This window comes from Moschus berezovskii, chromosome 21, assembly GCF_049115385.1.
Source record: "Moschus berezovskii isolate FMDL1 chromosome 21, NW_MosBer_1.0, whole genome shotgun sequence".
NCBI classification, from domain to species: Eukaryota; Metazoa; Chordata; class Mammalia; order Artiodactyla; family Moschidae; genus Moschus; species Moschus berezovskii.
The window spans coordinates 56,032,995-56,055,749 of NC_142480.1; the positions used below are offsets into that span (position 1 = coordinate 56,032,995).

Consider the following 22,755-nt stretch of genomic DNA (forward strand, 5'->3'; position numbering starts at 1 on the left):
TTGGCTCATCTGTTAGGTGTTCAGCTTGAATTTGGCAGTATAAAGTATTTTGTTTTTAAGGCATGTGTGGAAGAGCCCTTAGGACAAGCTCGAAGCCGTGTAACCTTGTAATGTGTGCCTGTCGAGCTGTTAAATACTGTGGGATTTGAGAGAAGGAGGGAACCTTTGCGCAGTGGCAGTATCGTAGCCAATGAGGTTTATCTGAGGAGCGATTATTGCTAATTGAGAGAAGGAGGGAGAAGAGGTTTAGCGTGGGGGGCTGCAGTGGTGTGAGGAGGGGAGGAAGCCAAGGAGGGAGCTGGAGGTGGGACTCAGCATTCTGTGGAGAGAGCGTGGGAGCCTCTGAAGTCTGGGCGGCTCTTCTGTGTAGAAAGACCGGACTTCACTTGAGCTTTAAGCACTGTGTCTGTCACTCCAGAATGTCAGGACTCCTGCCCCTCGAATTGCACATAGGCTCAATTAGACTGTGGTATTCTGGCTTCTTCTCTAGCCTAAAATTTTAGTTTTCCTTGAGGAGTTTTAGACACTAATCTCTTCAGAACCAAGGCTCTGAGTAGTCAAGGACAAGAGGAATTGAATTATTAAAAATATTGATAACCATCTAATTCCCATTCCTCCTTTCCCTCCTCCTAGTTCATCACCTGCAAAATTTCACATGATTTCACTCCCTGCTTCATTACCCTGCGGTGATGAACAATTAGCACATAGCCCTGAGCAAGCATGCCATCAGTGTCAGCTATTTGTATTATTATGAATGTGTTGAGATTGGTTTTTTGTGCCCTGCTCTTAGTCTAAAACTCAGTATGAGTTAAATGTCTTACACTGCCCTGTGTCAGAAAAAAACTAAAGTCGGTTTCTTCATAGTTCTCCTCTCATCCCCCTACCCCATGGCTAGATGGAGAAAATGATTTCTCTACCATTTTCTTCAAACCTGAGTCTTTCTTAAATTAATTAAAAAATTTATGTACTTTATTACTGGGGGAAAGTATTATATGCACATTTAGAAATTGTGCAAGTTGGTGAAGAGTACAAAGAAGAAAAGCTGCAAACTCCCATTCCAGCTTGCTGTTCATATCATTTGGGTCCATTTCATTCATCCCAGAGGACACCATTTATTTGTTTATATGTTTGCCCCAGTTGGAATCAGGCTGCATGTAGTCTTGTTGTCACCTTTCATTCAAAATTCTACTCTAAGCATTTTCTCCTTATCATTAAAGATTTAAAAAATCATGGTTTCTAATATTTTCTCATGCCTGTTCCTTCATTTATTTAACCATTTTATTGTTGTCAGATGTTTAGTTAAGAGGATATGAGCATGTAAAAAAGGTTTTTAGTGCCTTTTGCTGAAGCATTTTCCAAACAATTTATGTTCATACTTTTTTTTTTTTAATGTATTAATTTGGTTGTGCCTAGTCTTAGCTGAGGCATGTGGGATCTAGTTCCCTGACCAGGGATCAAACCCAGGCCCCCTGCATTGGGAGCGCGGAGTCTCAGCCACTGGACCACCAGGGAAGTCCCTATATTCATACTTTTGTGTATAAATACTTCTATTTTACCTCACCCTTTAGTTTCATAGTTTTTAACCTCTACCTGTTTGGTAATAGACATAACTAATATCTTAATTCATACTACCTTTGATAAAGAGTGACATTGAAAATACTTTTTTATGATCATTCAGAGCTCAGATTTCATTTATGTCTTAGATATCTTATTCTCAAGTGTTTACCTGAGGGCTTTGCTCTAGAGTGTGGAACTGCTGGGTGTTTCTACCGAGGGTCACAGACTCAGTGCTCCAACAGCCCTGGTGATCAGTTCTTTACTGGCACTGTTTAAAGTTCTTGTGAGGCAGCTCTCTCTATTTTTAGCTCTGCGGCAGTGTTGGTGGATGACTATTTAGACTGGGGAGACCCTTTCATTGCATGTGTATATGTATTAAATACAGCCATTTATCAAAAGATAGCTCAGAACTGCCAGTGTTTGAGGGCCACCTCCACGAGATGCAGACCGGGGTGGGGTGCCTGCCCAGTCTCTGCTATGCCATTGCTGTGGAAGCTGGGATGTGTCAGGGCCTGGGTCTTTCCCCTATGCAGCTCTTCAGCTTGTCCTTCTCAGGTTTTCTTGGTGCATGTTCCATGGTGATTGAGGGTCCTGTGCTACCCAGTGGTTCCGTCATGTCACCCGTTAGTGCAGTGTTTCTGTATTCCTCAGCAGCCTAATAAATGAATGGACATTTGCTCAATAAAGTTACCTTGCGTATACGGACTGCCTGCCTTACATGGCATGACTCACCTTTACCCAGGAAATAAGTACGTAGGCAACTTACTGAAGTGATCCTTTGATAACTAAGTTTGTCTGATTTCTGTTAACTGCTTGTATACTAGTTTTAGTTGGGCAAGACCACTAATTCTTTTGCTCCTGTTGCCTTATCCATTTCTACTTGACTCCCTTAGCTCATTGCACCAACTCTTACCTCTTAATCAAATGAAAATTCACTCTGCCATCAAGTCCCTGACATTCTTGTAGCCTCCATAAAGTTTGTCCATCATATCTCACTTTTCTTCACACCTGCAGGGGTTTCCAGGTATAAGGGCTTATTGGACTGTGAAACTGTTTCTGAGAAGGCCACTGCATAAAGTAGTATATTGCATTGTGTACAGGACTTCTGTTTCCTGCTCTCGACAAGGGCTGGTGGCCTGGGAATCAATTTGGCTTCAGCGGACACAGTTGTCATCTTTGACTCTGACTGGAACCCCCAGAACGACTTGCAGGCACAAGCCCGAGCCCACAGAATTGGTCAGAAGAAGCAGGTCAGTGGAGAAGCCTTTAGATGTGGCTTGGAGGGGAGGTCGTTGTCTATAGGTAGATATCTATTTGTTAATTAGCTAGTAGAGAGAAGCTGTCTTTAGGGCTGAGATGAGATGAGCCTATAGTTATGGACCAGTTCTTTCTCACCATTTGTAAAGTGTCTGACCAGTAACTTTCTGGCTTACTCAAAGGTACATGATGAATAGACTGAGAATTGTCAATTTCTCTCTGTTTTAGTATAGAAAAGTTGTGGTATTCACATTGCTCAGGGCAGTCTACTTTTATTACATATGGTCAATGTTAGCGCTGTCGTATGCTGCAAAAGTACACACTTGTTTCCTTCAAGGATGAACTTCAAAGTCTGCTCCAATATTAGCTACCATTTAAGTTTCATATGTGGTTGGAGGTTCAGTTTTGGTAAAACAGATAACGATATTTGGCAGCATTTTTATCGTTAGGTCAAGGCTATAATAATAGTTCTTAGAGGCAATTTTTATTTAAGAATATAACATGCTGCCCTAATGTTAATGCTTAAGTTGTCTGCTTGGATCAATGACTTACAAATAGTATGCCATAGCAGAGAACAGATTTTTTTTTTAATTTCCCCTCTTGGTTTTAGACAAATAACTTTCTGTGTGTGTGAACAGGCATAAGCATAACATTGCCTTTTCCTACAGGTAAATATTTACCGCCTGGTTACAAAGGGGACCGTAGAGGAAGAGATCATAGAACGGGCCAAAAAGAAGATGGTATTGGACCATCTGGTGATTCAGCGCATGGATACCACTGGTCGAACAGTTCTGGAAAACAACTCTGGGAGGTCCAAGTAAGTGCCAGAAAGGTGGGAGAGGTAGCAGAAGTCAATTTTACATCATCATTTCATGTAATTCGTTCATTCTTCTCATGAAATGCTCATGAGAACAGACATTAATCTGTTGGTTACCTAGAAAGGACCAAGCCAAAATTGCAAGATGACACTTTCATTTTCTTTTGTTTTCGCTATTTCTCCTTCCTCTTTTCTTTAGCCTTTTTTGGTGTATCAGCCCTCCTCAGGTGCCCTCTTGTCTTTCCTGCCCTCCTCTCTAGCCTTTTGCTTTTGGCTCTGCCTGTGCCGTACAACACAGCAGCAGCTGTGGCAGCTTTTTGCCTGGCACAATATTGCCTTGGACTTTTCAGCAGTAAGGCTGGAGCAGGTTGAATTGACGGCCATTTCTTATTATTGGTAAAAATGTTTGTGTGGAGATTGCCTTTACTATTGAAAACAAAAGGGTATGGAAGGCAAATAGTTAAGTTTCAGCTGGCTTTATTTGGAAGCACAACAATTTCTCTTAGAGAGTTTACATTTTGACCAAATTGTTGAGTATCTTCTGTGGCAGTCTTACAGGTTAAATCAAATGAGCCCAATTAGGTGATGATGATTTTCCACTAAAAAGAAAACTAGGACAGAAAAAGCTTGTTCTTTTATTTTGGACCAGAGAGGTGTTTGAAAATTCTTGGTGACCAATAACTTTCTGAATTAAAGGATTAAGAGAGAATTCCCTCCTTTATGTTGCTAATTATCTTTCTTGCTTATCCTTGTAAATATATGAACCAACCGGAAAATAATTGCCGTCTTAGTCTTTTGTTAAGTTAGGTTTACCACTGCAGACTCATCCTGTGGATTAAAAACCTTGAAATATTTATGAGATCATTTTTCTTGTGGCAGGATTTCTATTTTCTCCAGTAGTTGGACCTCTTTAGGAAGAATAGATATTTAGAACTCAATAGAGGTTATTTGATGTCCCTAAGAGATTACAACTACATTTTACTTCTACAGTTCAAATCCTTTTAATAAAGAAGAGCTGACAGCGATTTTGAAGTTTGGAGCAGAGGATCTCTTCAAGGAGCTTGAAGGGGAAGAATCAGAGCCTCAGGTGATTAATAACAAGGGGTTAGAATGTCTTGATAAGTATCATCTGTGAGAGTCTAAACTTTTCTGGAAGCACATTCTGAGACTCTTCTGAAGGAAGAGTAGTTACTTGCAGAACGTAGTTTCTCTTTTTTCTTATACGGCTGAAAGCGCTTACAGAATTGAATGGGAAAGAATGAGAAAAGCATGGAGGGTTTTGTCTTTGCTCTTTTTTATTCCAATTTTATTTCCTGTAATTTCTGAAGTGTCATCTTATGATTTGTATAAGTAGTAGTTTGAAACGTTGGATATAAAACATTATAAAAACTGAGTGTAAAAGAAAACGGATTATCAGAGAAGAGAGTTGGTTTATTTGCACCAGTATTCTCAGTGAACGACACTGTTGCCTTTTTACCATGTTCTTTTAGGAAATGGATATAGATGAAATTTTGCGCTTGGCTGAAACCAGAGAGAATGAAGTCTCAACAAGTGCAACAGATGAACTTCTGTCACAATTTAAGGTATTAAAATCATTGTCTGAGAAAGTCCTTGGCATTGATTTGTGAACCAATAATAAGTAATGCCTGTCAGTACTTTGTTAGTGCAGGATACTCTATGCTTTTCTTTTTACCTAACTTGATTCATATCCCTTAAAATCATTCTCTAGAGTTCCAAGTGTGGTGTGAATATTGACTGTACAGTCCTTCCCATGGGGGTAACCACCATCTTGCCCAGAGTCAGTGGATAGAAGAAAAACAGTTGGTGTGAGTAAGGCTGCAAATGCGCTGTCAGTGGGACAGGTGGAGAACTAGATAATGTGGAGCTCTGAGAGAGACGTTAATAGAATCATGACAAAGAGAGGTCAGAGGTATGAAAATAGAAGGTGACAGTGGGAAGCTCTTGATGACTTCGTGGCATTAGGGAAGTTGTGGGATGGTTGGTGGTATTTGATAGAAAATGCAAAAGCTGGATACCGGATGAGTAGGAGGTGACCGCATTGAGTATCAGTTCAGTTCAGTCACTCAGTCGTGTCCAACTCTGCGACCCCATGAAGCACAGCACGCCAGGCCTCCCTGTCCATCACCAACTCCCGGAGTTCACTCAAACTCATGTCCATCGAGTCGGTGATGCCATCCAGCCATCTCATTCTCTGTCGTCCCTGTCTCCTCTCGCCCCCAATCACTCCCAGCATCAGAGTCACTTTATTAAAAAGCTTAGTAAGGAAAACAGTGCAAGTAATTTATAAGGATGAAAGGGTCAGGAAAGGTAAGGTTTTTTAAAGGTGTTACTATGTTTCTAGGTTGAGGAAAGAGCTTGATAATAGGAAAACATTGAAGGTTCTAAGGAAAGAGGATAATTTGGTTACACATTGCCCGGGAGGAGACTGGAAGGGATATAATCAAAAGCACAGATGGAAGAACTGGCCTTTGAAAGACAAAAGAAGAATCCACTTTGGGAAGGAGAGGGGAGAGAAGATGTAGAAGCTCCAGTTGGTAACCTTACTTACCAGTAAGTGAGGTGTTTACTGAGAAGTGAAGTTTTGGGATGGCTCCATCCAGGGGTCAGGAGTTGCTGGGAGGAACTTGATAGGGACTAGAGCTGAATTTAGAAGGTGAGGCTTCATGTTAGAGCAAGTCAGCAGGATCAAATAACTCTCCAGCATTACTTGAGGTCAGAAAAACTGGATCAGTTGTTCATGCCAAGGTGGAAGATTGGCTTAGGAGGCACAGAAGAGTCATCAAAGTGGCAAAAAGTTGCACAGATCAAGTGAGAATGTGGTTGCGTGGATTCATCATTGGTTGGTTCCGAGCATTTTAGAGAAGAGGGTAAGAGGTTACATGGATGATTATGTGTTGTAGACCCACTCGGACTGAGAAAGAAGTGTTTGGGAGGAAGTAGTACTTTGTGATGAAGTCCAGGGTTGGCCACAGGTAGAAGTTGTCTCAGTGGAAGAAAAAGGAAGGGGTTGAATGGATCACAGAATTCTAGGATCAGAGTTAATGTGTCTTAAGGATGCAGAAGATGGAGGTGAATTGTTAGCGTTTCAACTGGATTTCACTTCTGTGACTAATGCTCCTTTCTTAAACAGAAGTAATCTTCATGATGGTGTCGTAGTCAAAATATTATATGATTATTTAGGTCTGAAAAATGTCTGCGTGTTACAGATTGATCAGAAGCCAGATTACTGGTGACACTTGTCTTTCTAAAGCCCTTTCGGCCATTATGCTTCAGCGTCTAGTTAGGTAGGATTCTGCTTAAGTAGGGACTCTGTATATCTGGCGAGTGTCACTGAATTGACTCTTATCCTTATAATTCTTTTTTGTTAAGTTAACGTGTTGAAAACATAACATTTTTTTAAGATATTTATGACTGCTGCTGCTAAGTCACTTCAGTCGTGTCCGACTCTGTGCGACCCCATAGACGGCAGCTCACCAGGCTCTCCCATCCCTGGGATTCTCCAGGCAAGAACACTGGAGTGGGTTGCCATTTCCTTCTCCAATGAAAATTCTCTACCTAGAGATAAATCGAGTGATACATGTGTATTTTTCTACACTGTTAAGAACATAAGCAATTTTACATTTCATTCTAAAACAGGAAAAGATTATACTTACACCCATAGCAACAAATACAGTCGCAAAATTTTCCTCACTGTAGTCCACTGCATCTTTGGAATTTTTTACCAAACCAGCCTGGTGACAGATTTGAGCTGCAATCTCATTGTGCAGTAAGGATCTAAGGATTCTAACCAATCCTTAGAAAATTCTTACTATAAGCACTATTTTAAGTTCGTTCTGTGTATCAGTATTTCAGTTTTTACAACAATGTTATGTTGAACTCACTAGTACCATCATTTATAGATAAGGAAACTGAGACACAAGGAGGCTAAGTAGATTTCCTAAAGTCACACATGTTTGGAGTTGTTATTACTTCTCAGACAGGGATTCTGGCCTGTAGAGTCTGGCCCTTGACTGCTACACCACTCTTGGGAAAGTTAAATTCCCAACTGCATGAACCACTGATGTATCTGTAGTATTGGTATTTGTATCAACTAATACCATTTTAAAAGTGAGATCTAAAGTAGTTACAAACAGTGCTTAACTTGAGAGATCAGTCAGATACTTCATTTTATGGAACAGGAAAATGTTAAGTTTTAAATCTCAGAAATTGCACACCTTTGGTTTTGTCCTGGAATATTAAAATTCTGATTGTGAAGACATGATATCCATATTGGAAGTTAGAGTTAATTTTGCCCGAAAGTTCTGATTTCAGTGTCAGCTCTTAAGTTATTTTGAGGAATGGAACCTCCTAAAACTCTTTAACTTCTGTCCAGGCCTGGGGCCTGTCCACCACTGCTCAGAAGTGACCAGAGTTGGTAGATGTTTCTCTCTAGCCATAGTCTAAGGCTTTCAAAGGCATACATGCAGATGCCTTTCTTTCTGGGATACATGTCTATATAAATAGATATTAAGTGTCTGATATCAGGCTTTCCTGATAACTCAGTTGGTAAAAAATCTGACTGCAGTGCAGAAGACTGGGATTTGATCCCTTGGTCGAGAAGGTCCCCTGGAGAAGGAAATGGCAACCCTCCGCAGGGTTACCATTTTTCATGCCTGAAAAATCCCATGGACAGAGGAGCCTGGTGGTCTACAGTCCATGGGGTCACAAGAGTCGGACATGACTTAGTGATCAGACTACAACATGAAGTAAATGGAATATTCTTCCAAGTTGGCTTGAATTTTTTGCATTTTTATGTTTTCGTTTTCATTCCTGAGACTAACGTACAGTTTTGAGCATGTGAAGTTATGAAATACCATTAGCTTCTATACTTTTAATAAAAGTGAATAAGGTAACCAGTTGACTGTATAGTAGCTACTGCTTTGAGTTGTTCTTTGTTTCAGATGAGCTCTGTTCAGTATCAGTTTACAGTGCACAGGCCTGTCAGTCCACACTGGACTAACATTAGGGATTCGGATGTTATGGTCTATATTTACTTTTTTTTTGGCCACACAACACAGCATGTGGGATCTTAGTTCGCTGACCAGAGATCAAACCTGTGTCCCCTGCAGTCTTGCAGTGAAACCATGGAGTCCTAACCACTGGACCACCAGGGAATTCCCTGCAAATATTATCATCTAAATAAATCTAAAAGTTCTAGTTAATATATTAGAAAATATATATGGTTTAATAGCACATCTTTTAATATAACATAAGACAGTTTGTATCTTTTTATCTTTCTTCTTCAGTAAAATTCCTGATAAACTTTAGAACTTGGCAAGTAGATTTTGTTGAGGGGATAAGGGAGAAATTAATAGAAAACTTGATTTTTTTGATTATATAATATCATGGGAGTCCTCTTATCATTCATAGTATTTTAGATTCAAAACACTGCATGAGTTGGTGTTTCAGTAGATGGTGTTTGGGAAATAGTGAAATGTCGGTCAGACAGTGAAGTCCTTTTGTTGTAAGGTTGCCAACTTTGCAACGATGGAGGATGAAGAAGAGCTTGACGAGCGTCCTCACAAGGACTGGGATGAGATCATCCCAGAGGAGCAAAGGAAGAAAGTGGAGGAGGAAGAGCGGCAGAAGGAGCTGGAAGAGATTTACATGTTGCCTCGAATTCGGAGTTCCACTAAAAAGGTGATCAAGTGAGACAAGAGAGACAGAAGTGCTTCTAACGTGCAGGGTTCCAGGGCAGAGTTTCGGGAACTTAGCAGAGGGACGTGGAAGCGTGCACAGGGCCCAGGTGCACACCTGGGAGACATTCGATCTCTGCATCTTGGCCCTTTGTGCGATGACCGAACATGATTTGAGTTTGACAGAAGGCTGCATATTGCACCTGAGACTAGAAGTAGTCATTCTAACAGTTTGGTTCTGACTGGCAAGGCCTTCAGCTTTCAGAGTCAGACCTCTTTTCCTCTGTAAATGTTCGTTCATAGCACTTGGTATAAATAATTAGTAAGAGATTATATAAAGGTGCTTCAGTTACAAAGCACCATCATAGGCACTATCTAATTTGATTTTTGCAAGAACACAGAAATAGATAAACTGTGTTTTTATTCCTCAATTTGTTGGTGATAGCAAACTCAGGTTTGCCTAAGATCCTAGTAAATCAATATTAGCTAATAGTAGTTGTCATTGAGTATTCACAGTGTACCAGGCATAAGTCAGTGCATTTACACTGACTCATTTAATTCATATGAAAATCCTGTATTATAGGTGCTATTATCCCCATTTTCCAAATGGAAAACAAAGGCATGGAGAGGTAATTTGCCCAAGGAAGTAAACGTGAACCTACAATCCAAATATCTTTATTCCAGTGTACTTAATGATGACTAGTCGACCAGAGACAGTATGTCTCTGGCAGTGTGAATACACAAGCAGATCTCCTTTCATCACACGCTATCTGCCTCCTCCTTTCCTAAAGGCAGGTTGACTTGCCTGATAAAATAGGAAGTTCTGAGCTTTAAGGAGTTAAGATGGGCTGGTCTTAGTCCTTAGATCACTTGGACCTGGCATTTGCTACAGTGTAACTCTGCATTTTCAGGCTCAGACAAATGACAGTGACTCTGATACTGAGTCTAAGAGACAGGCCCAGAGGTCCTCTGCCTCTGAGAGTGAGACGGATGACTCTGATGACGACAAGAAGCCCAAGCGCAGAGGCCGTCCCCGAAGTGTGCGGAAGGACCTGGTGGAGGGATTCACGGATGCTGAGATCCGGAGGTTGGTGGAGGCCCTGCTCTCCCTCCCCTCACTTTTGGGTGGGCATGCTGTAAGCCTCAGGTGATACATCCCTGACCTGGGTGACAAGGAGGGCGGAAGACGGCAGGGAGACTGGAGTCGTGCCCCACGACCCCAGGATGATTCTGCCTTCTCCAAGCTTCTCCTCCGTTGAGCTCTTTACTTCTTGTTCTCTGCTCTGAACATTTCGTGATGAAGAAAGTCCAGCCAAGAGGAAAGAGGCTGCTGGAGGTCACCTTGGGCTGGAACTTTTTTTTGTTTTTATTGAAGAATTTGAGTATATACATGCCTACATATTTAACAATGCATATAGAAGAAATGGTATAATATAAAAAATTGAAGGAGTACAGATAACTCCAGTTTACTTTCTGTTAGTGTTGATACTGGTATCAGTTTGGTTTACTAATACATACAGCATGTTGTTATACACAGCCTATTATTCGGCAGCTTGCTTCTTGTCACTTTCAGTCAGTTTTAGGCATCTTTCTATGTCAGTACTTATTACACATCCCTCCACCCTCCAGAAAAATCTAAAATGTTGCTTTCAAACCATTTCCCCAAACCTAGTTTCTATGTTATCTTTTTAAACAGGTGAAGAAAGTAGAAACTGTGAAGATAGCTAGCTTTATGATCTGATCCATATTATTAATTTAGCTATGTCACGTAGTCCTTTTAGGTCAGTATTTGAAACCATGAGGTCGTCGTTTCCCACTAAATGTTACACCTGTTCTTTTCTCCTTTCTTTCTTTATTATGGAGAAATGTAAACACATACAAACACTGATGAAACATCAGCACCCTGTTCCCTGGGTTTTACCTTAGCCATCGTGAACCGGTAGTCTGTCTCGCATGTGGCCCGCCACGTCTGCCGCCCCTACCCCTAGCGTTAGGCAGAGAAGGTTGTAGATTGTGCTGCGGATGAGTGGAGTGTGCTGAAGGTGTTGATTAGGTCTGTTTGCTTTACTGCTGTTCAGATCTTCTGTGTTCTTTGGTCTTCTGCCCGATTGTTCTGTTCATTATTGGAAATGGGATGTTGCCGTCTCTATTGTTGCTATATTGTTTATTTTTCCTATTTTGTCAGTTATTGCGTCCTGTATTTTGGACCTCTGCTGTTAGATATGTATACTTGATAATATGTTGTGTTGATGGACTGGCACTTTTCTCATTATAAAATGTCCTTTGTCTCTAGCAACAGTTTATGTCTTAAAGTTTGTATCTTGGTTCAATACTCATGTAGATACTCTAACTCTTTTGATATTGTATGTGTGATATCTTTTTCCTTTTTTATTGCAATCTATTTGTGTCTTTGAATCTAAGTTGCACTCTTATAGGCTGTATTTAATTAGATGATTTTTTAAAATTCACTGTATTGATTTCTTTGTTTTGATTGAAGTCTTTAAACCATTTACATTTAATGCAATTACTGATAAAATTTATGTCTGCATTTTTCTGTTTGTTTTTTATATCTTGTATCTTTTTTGTTATTTCCCCCATTACTACCTTCTTCTGTATTGCATGATTTTTAGTATACTATTTTTTAATTTTCTTGTTTATTTTACATTTAAAAAATTATTTTCTTAGTGGTTTCCCTGGAGATTATAATTAATATTTTAACTTAGAACAATTTAGTTTGGACTAATATCAACTTAATTTCAGTGGTATTCTAAAACTTTACTCCAGTTTAGGTACATTCCTTCTCCCTTTTTGTGCTTTTGTTGTCAGACAGGTTTAAAATCATTCAGAAGTAAAGAGTTACTGAAAAAAATCCATATACACTGTGTTTTTTACTTACTCAGGTGTCCTCCTGAGGCTCTTGTTTATTCATGTGGATTTGAGTTATTGTTTCCTGTCTTTTCATTTCTGCCCAAAGTACTCTTCTTTAGTATTTCTTTTAGGGCAGGCCTGCAGCAACAAGTTGTGTCTTTATTTATTTGGGAATGTCTTAATTTCTCCTTTGTTTTTGAAGGATAGTCTTTATTCTTTTTCTCTTTCACATTGGATAGTCTCAGTTGACTTTCCTTTTCACTGAAGTTTTTCTTCTGTCAGTTTGCATCTACTCCTGTGATTTTTTCATCTTAGTTGTTATACTTTTCAACTCCAGTTTATATGTGACTCCTTTATATAATTTCCATCTTTGCTAATATTCTCCATTTAGTGATACATCATTCTCAAGTTTTCATTAAATTCTTCAGACATGGATTCCTTTAGTTCTTGTATATATTTACAATAGTTGATTAAATCCTTTGTCTATTAAGGTCAACTTTTGGATTTTCTAGAGACTATTTCCATTGAAAACTGCCTTCTTTCCCTGTATATGGATTATACTTGCTTGTTTCCTATAACTTCTTGTTGAACACTGGACGTTTTAAGTAGTAAAATGTGGCTAGTCTGGACCTCAGAATCCCCCTGCCAGCCCGTTTTTTGTGTTTGCTGGTCGTTGTTGTCATCGTTTGCTTATTTAGTGACTTCTGGACTAGTTCTGCGGAGAAGGCAATGGCAAGCCACTCCAGTACTCTTGCCTGGAAAATCCCATGGACGGAGGAGCCTGGTAGGCTGCAGTCCATGGGGTCGCTAAGGGTCGGACATGACTGAGCGACTTCTTCACTTTCACACATTGGAGAAGGAAATGGCAACCCACTCCAGTGTTCTTGCCTGGAGAATCCCAGGGACGGGGGAACCTGATGGGCTTCCGTCTATGGGGTCACACAGAGTCGGACACGACTGAGGTGACTTGGCAGCAGCAGGACTAGTTCTGTGAAGTGTCTGTCATTTGAAGTCTCTGCTCATTTAGCTTAGAGCTCAGCTAATCACTGGGCAGAGATTTTCTTAAGCACCTTAAGTCTACCAAACAGTAAATCTCCAGTCTTTGCTGAAGGACTCCTTGTGAGTGTTGAGGCACGTGTTCAGGGCTCTGGCAGGCAGTTTGCGACTTTGCCTTATCCTCAGCTCCTGTTTGTGTGGAGCCTGCAGACTGGTCAGAGGTGAGAGATTAACAGCTTCTCGTGCCTGCACACAGCCCTACACATGTGTAGCCTTCTAGATTCCCGGGAATATGCCTGAGCTTTTCAAAGACACCTCTGAACATCTTTTCACCCCAGTTTTTCCATCACAGTTCTTGATCAGCTTGTTTATCCCCAGCTTATAATCCTGCTGTAGGCAGCCATGGTGTTAAACCTTTGTCTCTAATTAATTTTTGACTGATGAACTATGGACAGTGTCTTCACAAAGACCCAAGTCAAATGAAGACAAGCCTGAACATGGAGTTTCTCTGAGCATGGTCGGTCAGGCCAGATAGCACTGTTCTCTGGGGAAGGAGTTTCTGTGGAGCTCCGAACCCGTTCTGCTCCCTGTAATGGCTGCTGTGTGGCTGATTGTGCAGCTGCTGTAGCTGTTAAAGTGGTTTTCAAGGCAGTCTTGGTGCTGGGGAGAGGGCATGGGAAATAGAGCAAGTCAGAACGGCAGAGAGCTCACCATTCATACTGAGATTCAGCTATTTTCTTGAATATATGCTTGTAAGTAGGCTGCAAGTCTTTGATTAATTTCCAGCATTCCAACAAAGTTGACTTGGACAGTTTTTGCCAGTGTTCTTGTTGCTTTTGTGAAGGAGCAGATTTTCAGAGGTCCTTATTACTCCATCATTCCTAGAATGCTTCTCTGTCTCACTATTATTTTGAAGTAGGCTCAAAGGACATATTATTTCAGATGTAAAATATTTCAGTATATGTCAAGAAAAACAAATGTAGAGTTGAGGAATAACCCTCAGGCTTGCTTTCACATATAGTACTTTCCTAATCCTTGTGTCCATGCTATTCCTTTAATATTGTTTCTTAGCTATTGTCATATTCATCACCATTTTTAAGAACTGCTGTGCCTTCTCTCTTCATTTTTTTCTCCATGGTATCTCTTCTTTCACTGTTACCTAACCAGATAATTTGGCATTTTACAGCGATGCCCTTCATGTATTGTGACTCTTGCTTTTTTAGTGAAAGTGCTAGTGGTTGGCTTTAGGGAGGGGAACAGATCACACATATATTGGCATTTAGCATAGTTTAGACTAGAGACTTGTGGAAGGATGATTAGGTTTTAGGTTGGAGACACCGTTTGGCAGAAGGAGTCAGAGTTTCCAAAATAGTTTTGCCTAAAAAGTTTAAAATCATATTTATTTTACTTTGCCTTATTACAAAAAGTACTTGAGGCAGTCCTAAAACTCTTCTAGTTGTATTATTGACCAGAACATATTGGAAAATATTGTAGTATGGAATTGAAAGTAACAGCAGTGGACTGAATAGACCAGTGAAACTCTATTGGATTTTATGATAAGAGTTGTGGTTATTAAATCATTTATTACCTATTACCTATAAACTTGTACCTTCTAAAAATGATAGTACTAGAGTTAAGCCACCGTACTCAATTACATCCCTCAGCAGTTTCATGACCAGTCACTGAGAATAAAGTTGATCTTTGGTTTCAAAAGCTTTTTAGCACTAATTTTAAGTTGGCCATTTTCAAAGGCATTCAATATGCATTCGTTTAGTGGCAGTTGCAAGGATTGGGCAAAATCCCTTTTTGACCATTTTTATGGCTTATACTTCATCACAGGATGTGTTTGCACCAGCATAGCTGAAGTCTGCTTTTTAAATGTGATTTATTAATCATTTTCCTAGGTTCATCAAGGCATATAAGAAGTTTGGTCTCCCTCTTGAACGGTAAGCTTAGTAACACAATAGTTTCTTATCCACCTCTTTTTCCGTTCTATTATGTAGCAGTTTCTTTTTTTGGTTCTATTTTCCATTTTTAAGGTCTGGCACCTTTTGACAGTCTGATTTTTAGACATGACATGCTCCAGATGACTTGGAGATCAACAAAACGTGTTGCAAATGTAACTGAACTTTGCTTCTAGGAACATTGCAGTGAATGGAAGTAGGCTGGAGAAAGGAAAGTGAGCTCGAGGAAGCAAACTAGTGCTAATAGCTCCTGGGTGCTTTACCCGACAGCCCATTTAGTTAATGAAGAAAGCTGAACCCTTTCCCCTGTTTTCTGAATTAGTCTGCTTTTATGGACTCTTCCAAGTCAAATTCTTTAAGATGGAAAGTGAATAAGTTAGTCATAGTCCCTTCTGGAGGGTTCTTGTTGGAGCTTGGAACAGTCAGTTGAGGAATGAGGAGAAAAGTGTCTTTGCAGGAGCAAGCTCATGCAAAACCAGGCGGCACCTCCCAGGGGCACAGGGCCTTGAGGTGTGTCCTGGTGTCTGTCTCCTCAGGCTGGAGTGCATAGCGCGTGATGCCGAGCTGGTGGATAAGTCTGTGGCGGATCTGAAGCGCTTGGGGGAACTGATCCACAACAGCTGTGTGTCAGCAATGCAGGAATATGAAGAGCAGCTGAAAGAAAATGCCAGTGAGGGTAAGTCCGCCAGCCTGCCGCGGTGACGCTCGGAGGCCGGGACTGGGGCCTCTGCTCTGCCCTCGGTCTTCACGCTGTACCGTGTGCTTCCCTCATTGTTTGAAGTGTGTATTCTCACCTGCCGTATGTGAGCTCAGTTGTTAGATCCCGAAGATTTACTCCCAAACGAAGTTGACTTGCCAGGGTGCAGAGCACTGAACAAGCGGAATGGTTTCTTTTAATATTACTGTAGAAAGTTCAGGTTGGTTTGAATGATGTAAAGATCTGAGGAGGTAAAGCCTGACCAGGCACATTTGTATTGTGGCTGCAAGTGAGTGCATTACAGACCACCAGTAGTAATTATCTTGGATGCACGTACAGGTGTTGTTTTCTTGTGATAAAGGAGTTAGAGAATTAATCCAAATAGACAAAGCAGTAGCTGAATATTATAAAACTCTTTGTTAGAGGGAGACTTTCTTGGCAGTGGAATTTGTTGTAATTGAATTTGACGTGTAGCATGTTCTCTCTTTTGCACCAAAACTACTTTTGCTGGTCCTCTACAAGCAGGAGGTGCCAGGAGAGAGCTGAAGTCCTTGTTGTTAAAGGACACCCTTATAGTTGAACCTCAAAGAGATGAAGGTGGGACCATTCCAGTTCCCTGGACTGTGCTGTATCTGTGCGGTTGCCTCCGTTCTTGTGTCTCCCTTCCCTGAGGTTACTCACAGGAGGCTCTGTCAGCTGTGATTAAGGGTTCACACGTAGGAGGCAACTAGTGTACCTGGAATCTTGGTCCTGATAGTTCTCAGCTGCAAGATCGGAGACGAGCGATAGCCTCTCAAGGGTCTGGTGCAGAATGGAGCAGTAGCCCTGAGTCAGTGGGCTTGGATGGCCACTTGAATATTTCATACCTGTGGAGTGCTTGTTGTGTTTGGTTTGCAATGTTAGCTGTTTCACCAAGTAGAGCATTATCTGCTCTGAAATTTTCTTTTTTATTCTGTTACTGAAAGTAATAGAACTTTAAAATACCTTGAATATAGTTGAAAACATTTTTAGGTGTGATTTTTGTTTTTTTTCCCCATGTGAAAGAAAGAAAAACTTAACTTGAGTGGTATGGACACTGATCCAAACTTGTGCTTTTCCAACACCCAGAATACATTCAAAAGTGAACCTTAGCATTACAGTGTTTTTCTTTTCTCCTTGTAATTGGTTTGAATAAGTATTACACTCCTATGGCTCAAAAATGAAAACCAGCTATCCCTGTTTCTTGTCTCTTTCTAGAAATGTAAAAAATATAGATGTTCACAAAAGGGATAGATACTAATTTCAGACCATTGCTGATGCAGCATGCATGCGGTTGTGCCTTGCTGTGTCCATCTCACAGCGTATCTGGGAATATTTCCTTGTGACGGGTGCCCCCTTGCCCACATACCTCTTTCTGTGCTTATTCACAATCTGAATCTGATGGATTGTTTCCTCTGATGGATTGCTACTTGTTTCCATATACCTGTATTTTCTATATACTGGCATTGAGTCCAGGTTTCCTGCATTGGCAGACGAGTTCTTTACCAATACGCCACCAGGGAAGCCCCTTCCATATACCTGTATTTTCTATAAACTGGCACTTAGTGTATTCCTGAATCCAATTTCCAATTCTAATGTAAGATTATTGATACCTCTTTTTTCAAGCCAAGAAATTTTTGTTCCTAGAAATGTTAGCATAATCATGTATTTGTCTTACACATATTTCCAAATAGTAATACCCAATTTTACTGGGCTTTTTTGGTTTGGATTTTTGTTTGTTTTGGCTGTCTCTCAGCTTGCCTGGTCTTAGTTCCTTGGATTGAACCTGGGCCATGGCAGTGAAAGCCTTGAGTCCTAACCATTAGACTGCCAGGGAATTCCCCCAGTGTTACTGTTAACAGTAAGACTTCTCAATGCAAAGTCTGATTCCTTTGCATTTCTTTTTGTCCTTAAAATACATACATTAGCAATATACAAAGTACCGTGCTTTAAAATTGTTTGAAGTTTTTCTTTGTGTGGTTATGCTACCAACTTATAATAGTATCTTTTAGTGTCTTTTTTTCGGAGAAGGCAATGGCAAGCCACTCCAGTACTATTGCCTAGAAAATCCCATGGATGGAGGAGCCTGGTTGGCTGTAGTCTGTGGGGTCGATAAGGGTCGGACATGACTGAGCGACTTCACTTTCACTTTTCACTTTCACACATTGGAGAAGGAAATGGCAACCCACTCCAGTGTTCTTGCCTGGAGAATCCCAGGGATGGGGGAGCCTGGTGGGCTTCCATCTACGGGGTCACACAGAGTCGGACACGACTGAAGTGACTTAGCAGCAGCAGCAGTGTCTTTTTTTAGTATATTTTTTAGTATCTTTTGTTTACATTTCAGTTTCTAGGGAGTACTTTTCTTGTTTTTATGAAACTGTGTTTTTTAATTATGTAAACCATTTGCGTGGCCCAAAGTCAGACCTGCAAAACTAGGAACACATGGAGAACCTTGCCTTCATCCCTGTCCCCAGGGCTGTCTTTTCTCTCACAGACAAGTGTCATTATCTCATGGATTTCGACTTTGGCCTGAAAGTCTGTAGTTAGAGTTGACCTGCTTTGTTTTTGCCTCTAGGATTACTTTAATTTGAGACTCGAGCTAGGGATAACCTTTCAATGACTTATTTTGTTCATCCTTTCAAATGTGTTAGGTATTAAGTTGATCTCAGGCTTTTATAAGAAGTTCATCTTAAATTTATTGGTGAGTTAGAAAAACAAAATTCTTACGTGTTTATATTACTCCTTGAAAATCTTCTTTCATTAATTAATTTTAGAGCCAAAGTATAAAACAAAGAGGAAGGTTAAAGTACAATTATAAACACTGCTGGACTGAAAAATTCTGAATCTTAAAAAACTGAACTGTTCAGAGATTATTTTACAAACATTGAGAACATTTTTTGCCTTATTGATTATATCTTTGGATTAACAGTAAACCAGAGATATATATTGAGGGAATAAGAGAGCATTTAGGATTGTTCACTTACATTTTCTGTGAAACAGCAGTGATTTCTCACGTAACAAATATGCAATTGATGTTCTTTAGGGAAAGGACCAGGGAAAAAGAGAGGCCCAACTATCAAGATATCTGGGGTTCAGGTTAATGTGAAATCTATTATCCAACATGAAGAAGAGTTTGAGATGCTACATAAATCTATCCCTGTAGACCCTGAAGAAAAAAAAAAGTGAGTATAACATGTACCCACGCACGGGTGGTTGTGCCATTAGAAAATGGATTTGAAGTTACAGTTACATGTAGTATTTTCATTGTCTTTTCTCTGAGGTACTGGAGTGCTTTGTCTGTTCATTTGTGTTTCTTTCCGAGTCAGAAAGGCCTCTCCTCTCACGCCCTCCTGCTCTGGGACTCGTTTCAGATATTGCTTGTCCTGCCGCGTCAAAGCTGCGCATTTCGACGTCGAGTGGGGCGTGGAGGATGACTCTCGCCTGTTGCTGGGGATTTATGAGCATGGCTATGGAAACTGGGAGCTGATTAAAACGGACCCGGAGCTGAAGCTGACGGACAAAGTAAGTGATTCTGTGGTGCTGGAGAGTTCTAGAAGATTTGTTGTATATCTTTATATCAATGACTTACTTTTAACTGTTTTCTGAGGGGTGGGGGATCAAATTGAAGATTAGTACAACAGTAAATTCCTGGGGTTTCTAACCTTGAAAACATTACTGTCTTTAGTGGACTGTGGCACTATTTCAGAGCTGAAGATAATAGCCAGGTGAAATTTTGGGGAAATACATAGGAGAAATCTTAAAATTCTGATATTTATCGTAGGTTAGATCTCATTGCAACAAATACCAGGGTTGGATTATTAATAATAAAAGCATTCCTCAGCCTGAGTTGTTGGCACTTTCTTTAAAATGATATTGGATCAGTTCTCCACCTGGAGAAAGAATGAGCCGTGCTTTGGTATTTTTTGTAATGGAATTAAACACGGGCTGTACTTCTCCCACAAAATCAAGCCTCCCACCCTATCCGTTGCACATCAGGCTGCCTAGTAGTGAGGCCGTGCTCAGAGCTGTAAGCAGGGAAAGCTGACTGGCTCAAATTTTCATAGGATGCTCTCCATGTTGGGCTCCCGGCAGGGCTTTTCCTGGCACGTCACTCAGCGCTCATCCCAGGTGCGGTGTTCTCAGAGGGTGCCGGCACCCTGCCATAAGCACTGAGACCACATCCAGCCTGGCCAGGAGGTCCAGCTGTGTCCTGGCATAGCTCAGTGCTCTCCGGCAATGCTCTAAGAAGCATTTTCAATCTAAAACGAAGCTTTAACCTAGCTCCAGGGATTCCCTGCTCCTGGAAGGAGGAAATCCACGACGGCTGGGATGCTCTAGCAGACGAAGCCAACAAGCCCCTCCTACCTGAGTTGTTCTACCCTGTTAACAGCACAGGTAGGAGCCAGTGGGAGAGCTGGATTTCTCCATCCCATTTTGTAAAATGAGAACGGCTCATAAGGGATGTTCAGTGACTGGGAGCCATGGACATGAGATAGGATCTGAGGCTTTATCTGTGTTCTGGGTGGTTGGGGAGGGAAAGGATCGTTCAGCTGTTTGTCATCTCTGTTCATCCTGATCCACTAACCGGGCTGTGGGCCATGCTGGGTGCTTCTCTTCCTTTCCTGTTGAAGATTCTGCCCGTGGAGACAGATAAAAAGCCCCAGGGGAAGCAGCTGCAGACCCGAGCAGACTACTTGCTGAAGCTGCTCAGGAAGAGTCTGGAGAAGGAGGGCGCCGTGACAGGCGGGGAAGAGGTGAGTGCAGCTGCCTCCCGGGCGTCCCCCGGGGCCCGAGGCTCCTGCCCTGCAGGGTTAGGTGGGCAAGAGATGCCCCTTCCGGGTGCGGCACAGAATGCTACCCTCTCCTTGCCAGGTGTTGCTGTTGGGAATTCAGTGGTAATGGTTTGGTTGGTAATGGTAGGATTGTTCATGTTGTAATTGACCTAAACACCTTGGCATAAACCCATTCTCTTAGAATGCTGCCTCAAAATAGTTCTCATCTCTCCCAGTGCCACTCGTCTAGATAGAGTGTCGCTGCTGCTTTATGCCGTTTCCTTAGTTTTGGAACATAGATCTTGTTACTGTCTGAATATCGCTGGGTTTGCCTGTTGTTCCAGCTAACACTGGCCCCGTGTAGTCACAAGTCCCAGGGATAAAATGGGTAATTGGGATACACAGTTAATTCAGAAAGTGGACTGCAGTTGCAGTGACCTTACCTGCTCAGTGAAAGATTTCAGCTGGTTACTAATGGACTCCTCTGAGCTTTACCTTTTATTTCCTCAGCTTTTCATTTCTCCTCAAGCCTGGAAAGATGCAAATCACAGTAGGAGATAGTACAGGTTATAGCCAGTTCCAGTAGCCTTTGTGTGTGCATACTCCTTCAGTGCTCCCAGAGCTGTGCCATCTGTGTTAATTTCCCTGCGTTATAAACAAGGCAAATTTTAGAAAAAAAAAAAAACCCCAATCCCATACTTTGTCCTTAACAAAGTGCCATTACGTAATTAATGTCGTTCTTCACATAATGTGTTGAGGATATTCTGTAAGTTAGGTTCTGGAGAGAGAGATGAAACCATGTTTTTTACTTTTGGATAATACTGTACCTGAGTAGATAAACACATTTTCCTTATTTTTAGATACAGCATGCTTCTCCTTTTTTTTTATGTTCCTGTTACTATCTTTTGCATATTATCTTTCTTCGTATTTGTGCATAAGGTGTTTTTCCTTCTTTTGAATTTTGTCTTGAGATTGAATTCCAAAAAATGGAGTCATTGGGTTCACGAATATGGACATTTTTGTGAGGCACAGGATGATTTATTTTTTTATCCTTCAGATAAAATTGATTTCTCTACCTTGAATTTTCTTTTGAGTTTCCTCTTTTGAATTATGTGACTGCTGCTATTCAAAGAATCATAATGTTATGTGGTCATGCTTTTGAGGGACTTGATTTGTAGTTTTATCATCATTTTCTTCTCGTTTCCAGGCCAAATTAAAGAAACGGAAGCCTCGAGTGAAAAAGGAAAACAAAGCACCGAGGCTGAAAGATGAGCATGGAATTGAGTTTTCATCTCCTCGACACTCAGACAATCCATCAGAAGAGGGAGAAGTAAAGGTGTGCAGCTGGATTTCAGTTGAGATTATTTTCTAAGTTACATTTATTGTTCCAGCTAGTGTAAAACCATCGGAAGTGTGTTTGGTTTACATACCAGAGTCGGTAAAATGGAAATAGAAAATACATGTATCTTTGCTTAACCTGTGAGAGAGGAGGATATAGTTGTTCATTTAAAATCAGTGTTTAAAAATTCATAGATAATGAAAACAAATAAAGGGAACCATGAAATTTAGTGATAAATGGCAGCTGATGGTCATCCTCACTGTTGGGGTGATAAGGAGTGGTGGAGACTGGTTAATCAGGGAGTACATGCCTCATGCATAGGGGCACCTATGATGCAGTTCATTGTTGGGCCAAAAAAACTCTTCTGTGGATCAGATTTGGCCCAAATCTGTCAGTTTGTAACCTCTGGTCTAAGGAAAGTGAAAAGCAACTTGGTAGTATTCAGCCTGTTGAATCAGTGACTGAAAACTTTATGGGATTTTATTTTGTTGCACTTTGAGGTTAGTTCCAGGAGGCTCAGCAGTGGGTACATGAACTAGCATGGATTTGAGTCAAGCATACATAAATTCAAATTCTAGCAACCTTACCAGTTACTACCTGGCAATAATCTTTTTGGTCTTCAGTTTTTCCCATGGAGTAATGATGCCTTTGTTGAGTTGCTGTGAATAATAAAGAGAAAATGTTAGTGAAGAGCATCTGCCTCTAGAGGCTTCAGTTGAAGCAGATGGCTTTAAGGCTGTGTGCTTGAGAACACACTTCTGTGGATGCAGTGAT

At 40.9% G+C, this 22,755-nt stretch overlaps 1 protein-coding gene and 1 pseudogene across 5 annotated transcripts in view; both read left to right on the forward strand.

The window, feature by feature from the left end:
- The window catches only part of CHD2 (chromodomain helicase DNA binding protein 2), a 112,552-nt gene that overhangs the window by 64,362 nt on the left and 25,435 nt on the right, over positions 1-22,755 (forward strand). For all 5 annotated transcript variants that reach the window (XM_055417732.2, XM_088829684.1, XM_055417735.2 and 2 more), the window contains 12 exons: positions 2,658-2,807; positions 3,483-3,631; positions 4,622-4,718; positions 5,122-5,214; positions 9,161-9,331; positions 10,239-10,414; positions 15,096-15,137; positions 15,692-15,831; positions 18,914-19,052; positions 19,242-19,392; positions 20,502-20,624; positions 21,850-21,978. In XM_055417732.2, the coding sequence (XP_055273707.1) occupies positions 2,658-2,807; positions 3,483-3,631; positions 4,622-4,718; positions 5,122-5,214; positions 9,161-9,331; positions 10,239-10,414; positions 15,096-15,137; positions 15,692-15,831; positions 18,914-19,052; positions 19,242-19,392; positions 20,502-20,624; positions 21,850-21,978 (1,560 nt within the window). The remainder of the gene's footprint in view (positions 1-2,657; positions 2,808-3,482; positions 3,632-4,621; positions 4,719-5,121; positions 5,215-9,160; positions 9,332-10,238; positions 10,415-15,095; positions 15,138-15,691; positions 15,832-18,913; positions 19,053-19,241; positions 19,393-20,501; positions 20,625-21,849; positions 21,979-22,755) is intronic.
- On the forward strand, positions 162-228 carry LOC129550828 (U4 spliceosomal RNA; annotated as a pseudogene).